The sequence below is a fragment of the Haliotis asinina genome, chromosome 2 (genome assembly GCF_037392515.1).
Source record: "Haliotis asinina isolate JCU_RB_2024 chromosome 2, JCU_Hal_asi_v2, whole genome shotgun sequence".
NCBI lineage: Eukaryota > Metazoa > Mollusca > Gastropoda > Lepetellida > Haliotidae > Haliotis > Haliotis asinina.
The window spans coordinates 26,867,628-26,873,627 of NC_090281.1; the positions used below are offsets into that span (position 1 = coordinate 26,867,628).

A 6,000-nucleotide genomic window follows, 5' to 3' on the forward strand; every position below is an offset into this window, starting at 1 on the left:
CACTGCTTCATAAGAGGACATAGATGTGTGGCAACTTTGGTGAAAATGAAGAGTATAGGCACCAGATGCTAATTTGTCTCACAGTTCATGAACCATATCATTACCCCTTCTACCAGCCTTATTGTAATGTGATAGCCCTAGATGAAGTAAGTGTAGGTTCAACCAATGAAGGTCTGGGGTAGAAAACGTCTTCAGCAACCCAAGCTTGCCAACAACTGTGACTATGCTTGTAGTAAGAGACGAGTAACAGGATCCGGTGGTCGGGCTTGGTTGTCTTGGTTTGACACATGTCATCGGTTCCAAATTGCGCAGCTCAATGCTCATGCTGTTGATCACTGTATCGTCTGGTCCAGACTTGATTATTTACAGACTGCCGCCATATAGCTGGAATCCTGCTGAATGTGGCATAAAACTAACCTCCCTCACTCCACTGGTTCAGGTATGCAACTACCACCTCGCGAGGACTCCTTTTCAATTTCAATGGAGCTACTTGTTTCTATTGAAATGATGTATACTCAGGAACTATTGATTTGATTAACATGAAACTTCCAGGACAAGTCCATTCTCTTCCCACAGAGGTTACTTGTCATATCTTCCTATGAACCTCTGTTCTAATACGGCCATATTTTGCAGTCCTCATAAAATCCCCTAGCTGCAAAAAATGGCAGCAGATTTATCTCCCTTTTTTTCTGTCCAATCAGAACACGTATTACATTGACCTAGATTCAACTTGACAAATGCAAGCAATGTGGAGAAACAAATACGACATGACTCAGTTCTGTCTAGAAGAAACATTTGAGTATCGCTCTCTGGAAGAGGTTCTTGTTTTCCCGGTGCATCCGGAAATTACCGAGATCTTGTGAACGATCACTTTTGAAACAAGGTCGCTGATTGCACAACTAAATCTGATTGCCTCCAATCACGAGTCTTGAACACTCGCACCATGAAAGGGTCGTATTAGAACAGAGGTTAGGTAGGAAGATATGACAAGTAACCTCTATGGGACGAGAATGGGACAAGTCATGTCAATTTACAATTTGAATCTACTGTGTGGAGATGATCATGGTCACCATGGACAACTAAACCTTACCTTTGGGGGTTGTGCTGGATGTCTTTGGTTTCTTGTTAAAATAATCCAAAGCAGGTTTTTCTCCAACTCTCTTAACTTGGAAATATTTTTGTTTCCATTTTGATTTACCCAACAAATGTAACTTTCCATTTTTGGGTTCACTTAACTTGTACAGGTAATCCTGGAAGAAGAGAATTTAAAGTTGAATATATTTAGTTCCAGAATATTCAAGTTGTTTCAAGGAAATTTCTGAACACATGCTGAATCTTTAATATACCATCCCAGCCTGTTTTTTAATAAATATCATAAACTGACCGATCTGACCGATATGAAGAAACATAAGAAACATGAATGTTGAACAATCATTTGCAATGAGGACTCTTTAACTTGTGACCAAATACAAAGGAAACACTTAAATAGATCATACATTGGACATGATTCCATGGTGTTTGAATGTTTCACCAAACAATTTTTTATTGTGATCATTCAATTAACTGCCAAAAATACACAATATCTATTTCCACTACCTGAAAATTTCTTCTGAGTAAAGGGACAATAAACGCAATTTCTTTACTCACAGAACAATTAGATAAATTAATTGTTACTCCTATATTCACCTAACATACACAGAATATAACGTCTCAGTTATGAATTATTCTATAACAAATACAAGCCATGATAAATAAAATTTCAAACATGAGAACAAATAAGAGCAAAGAAAGTATTTAACAAAAACTGACATTGACGTTAGTAACTATATATAGGTATTCAGAGAAAGTGTATTAGAAACCTCAAAACATATGTATGTTGGTGGGTGAGAGGTGAGGGGTTACGGGTTGGGTGATTCAGTTGTGATGAAGTTGGCAGCAGATCAGAGGATGACCAATCGCTCGACGAGCTCTTGCGGTTAAGTCATCGCTACAAACATTCCTACTACGACTAAACCCGCTAGAGTGATTTTATTATCCCTTTCAAACCCCGAAAAATTCCATTCTTAATACTGATTTTAAACAGATACTGAAAGTGACATGTCATAAACTCGTATCACAGAAAGTAAACAACGTCGCTTCAGGCAACGGCTTGCCCCCCGTCCAGTGAAGACAGGCTGAATCAAAAGTCATCCTAACTTCTCCTTATTAAAAAATCACGCGATCCAAGATAATAAACATATTTGTCGTAATGTAACAAACTGACACGTCCAAGATAACTGGATTTAGACTACTGTCAAAGAAACTGTAAAGATAATCACACTGACCTCAAATATCACCTCTTCGTTAGAATCCATGCTCAGTTGTGTTGTTTCCGGATATGTGACGTCAACAGGTGCCTGATACTATATCCGTTATGGGTACTCTCAGTCCCGAACAGTTCTCTACCGAACAAAACAGAGGCAAAACCCACATGTTGTTTGCTCTTTAAAATTTCATTCCCACATCGTGATAATTACTTTTGATAATATGTATGCTTAATAAATCATACAAATAAAAAATATAAATACAAATTCATAAAGTCTTGTGAAGGAATTAAATGAAATTAATTAAACACATTAATATAAACACATTTTGAAATTAATATTACTAATATTTTTATCTAAAACAGCAGATGCAATTAACAAAATCACGCTTCCACGGGCTTTCTCGGGCTGTCCATAAACAAATTTATGACTTATGGAGCTCCTAAAGGTCAGCGTTAATTGTTGATTGATGACCAATGAAGTCAGTGAGGCGTGGATATACGTCATGGGGGAACAGTACATACCGCTAGGCGATGGTTTACTGGTGAATGTTTGACCTAGGTGTCACGATGTTACGTAAGGTAACCAGCATCATTCCCGGAGGTCCAACGCTCCATGATCAAAGCCAACAGGCCCTTCCGTTAGCCTGCAGCCTGCATATGGCATATGCTGTAATTATCCGATTTTCTTTGAGAAACTGACAGGTGCACTTGTGATACTGCTGTGCGAATTAGCGCTTCACTTCTCCCGTCATGCGAACGTTATGCCGTCCCTCAGTCCTTGAGCCGCATTTTCCTTTCCGGGCAAACCTTTCTGTTATACAAAAGTCTACCCATGAAGGTCCCAGTGTAGAATAGGCCTTCAGCAACTCATGCTTGCCATAGAAGGCGATTATGCTTGTCGTAAGAGGCGACTAACGGGATCGGGTGGCTCGCTGACTTGGTTGACACATGTCATCGGTTCCCAATTGCGCAGATCGATGCTCGTGTTGTTGATCACTGGATTGTCTGGTCAAGACTCGATTATTTACAGACCTCTACCAAATAGCTGGAATATTGCTGAGTACGGCGTAAAACCCAACTCACTCACTTATGCAAAAGTTCCTATGGAACATGCCTCGATCTTCCTCAGCTTCTGGGGTAGCCTAGTGGTTAAAAGTGTTCGCTCGTCCTTACATGAGTCCATTCGGGAAATCGATACAGACCTGGTAATTTCACGCCCCGTGTTTCAGTCTTAGAAAAAAATGGATGGAATCACTGAATAAGTTTCATTTCTATTATCCATCAAAACAGTATATCTCAACAGTACTAAATAGGCTATCGCAGCCAGCAACATGCTGGTCATATGTCAATAAAGATAGTTCAAGAGTAAAATTACAACTCTTCATGTTTCATATTTATTATGTCATCTCACTATAAAGTGGTGTGAATGGGCAGCTGTGAGAGGAGATACATGGTGGCCATGTTTAAGAAATCATAGATTTCCACAAACTAGGAGCCATGACAATGCGTGAATTCTATTTCTGGTGACCCGGCATGTGATATTGCTGGAATACTGTTAAAAGAGGCGTAAAACACACCTCACTCACTCACATCCTACCTTCTGGATCCCTTCGTCTTATTGGAGGTGAATTACTTTCAGTTTAGAGATATCATCATCGTCATCATCATCATCATCATCTGTTGCAGTGGTAGTAGTAGTAGTAGTAGTAGTAGTAGTAGTAGTAGTAGTAGTAGTAGTAGTAGTAGTAGTAGTAGTAGTAGTAGTAGTAGTATCCTAACATTGCTCACGCCTACAATGATAATATTATCTGAAACTGGTCCCAAATTTTGATTATCGCGTTTTAAACGTGAGGTTGTGTATACTTACCGTTCAACATGTACTGTACAATGACAACAATGAAGCACGTCGAGATGTTACTTATATACTAAATCTTCCCATTTCACCGGGTATCTTTTTCATTTGAGATGAAAATATTTGTTTCTTTCAAAATTATGTAGTTTCAAAGACTCTGCTGTTGTCTTGGGCATCAATACTTGGAAGTTTGTTCACCACAATACTGGGAAGTATTCGAGTCACACATCATTTTGCCTACGCTCTAGCATCTATGCGTGTTATGCTGGAATATACGTGGGAGGAAAATACAGGCTTCATCTGTATATAATCGATATTAGTAAAGAGACAAATCTCTATCGCCTGGCAACAGGTATATATCTACATGTACATGCATTGCCATATGTCTTCAGGGAGATAGCTTGTCCATGTATCATCACCTGTGTGAATAAAATTACCTTAAACAAGTTTCCTAGTCTGTGTTTTTCATATACAGTCAATAGGGATAAAGTATTCTAGTCGGAATCACCCAAGAGAATAGAAAGGATATTTTTCTATTCACTACTCAGTGAACATCCGGGTTAGAATCTTCAGGAAGCAATGGTTTTCACAACAACAGCTAACAGGATCCGGTTGACAGGCCCGTTGACATAGTTGATGCAATGGCGCAGATTGATGCCGACTGTGTCCGAGTAATAAATAATAAAGACATTTTTCAGTCAATTTAGACTAATGACGAAAATACGTCGATGTTTTATAGGCGTTTTACACATTCACTGTGACATGTGTAAGGGATCGGGTGGTCGGGGTAGCTGACTTTGTAGACCTCGGGGTGACACAGTCGCCTCCACGAACACTTTAGGCGGAATTAATTACTGTCCAGCCGATATAGATAGCACAATAGGTGGGGGAATTAGGCATGCGAAAATTCTTCACGTATTCAAAATAACATTCATGCGGTATTGTTTATTTTGAAAAATGTATTTTGTGCTCAAACTGTGTGTGTACGGGGCATTGCCGGGAAATGGCATGTGAAAACTGCACGTCTAACCGCTAGATAATCTCGATCAGTTTCCGGATATCCCACGTTGAAGAAAATAACTTCTTTCAGATCGTCCTATTCAATCAAAGTAATATTTCCAAGTTGCTCAAAAATTTAACACTTCGATGAAATATTTCTTAATCCTAATCCTTAAAGTTTGAGTGTTTCCTGCAATTTCTTTGTTTCTTTCTTTCTTTATTTATTTATTTATTTAGTTAGTTAGTTAGTTAGTTAGTTAGTTAGTTAGTTAGTTAGTTAGTTAGTTAGTTAGTTAGTTAGTTATTAAAAACAATGCATTGATAGTTACAAATTTGTTCATCGGGAGTTGTTTATTTGTATATACAGAAGTAGTTTATAGTGGCCTTTTTATATGCATATTTATCTGTAAATGGTCCCAATGGGTGCAGCTGGGTTTATCCAGCGGATAACATATTTATTTTTTACAAGTTTAATATCAGTATGACTATTCTTTGTCAGTTAATAACTTTCAAGGATAATAGTAATTTTAAAGATGTCCAATACGCAACGGATGCTGAGGTTTACCGTTCAGAACGCTATTACGTCAATTCGGTTTACTTATCAGTTTAACTTATTTTGTTCTAAAACAATAGTATTGAGTGGTTCAGAATACACTTGATCGTTAAATCAAACCTACTACAGAGAAACAGTAGCCACAATATCAATCTGACAATTTCTCAAACGTTGTATTCAATGATCAGCGCGCATAATGATCGTTGAGCAGAAATATACGAGCTATTTTGCTGAATTCGACTGAAGCTTCCTAAAATTGTTCGAAGCATTCAAATAGTCGTCACGAATATG

General features: G+C 38.2%; 1 protein-coding gene across 1 annotated transcript in view; it reads right to left on the reverse strand.

Annotated features, from left to right (window-relative positions):
• Nucleotides 1-2,373, reverse strand: part of LOC137273494 (uncharacterized) — a 32,816-nt gene extending 30,443 nt beyond the window's left edge. The window contains exons 1-2 of the mRNA XM_067806207.1: nucleotides 2,325-2,373; nucleotides 1,091-1,250 (exon numbers count right to left, since the gene is read on the reverse strand). Of these exons, the coding sequence (XP_067662308.1) occupies nucleotides 1,091-1,250; nucleotides 2,325-2,354 (190 nt within the window). The 5' untranslated portion in view covers nucleotides 2,355-2,373. The remainder of the gene's footprint in view (nucleotides 1-1,090; nucleotides 1,251-2,324) is intronic.
• Between the last annotated feature and the right edge of the window lie 3,627 nt (nucleotides 2,374-6,000).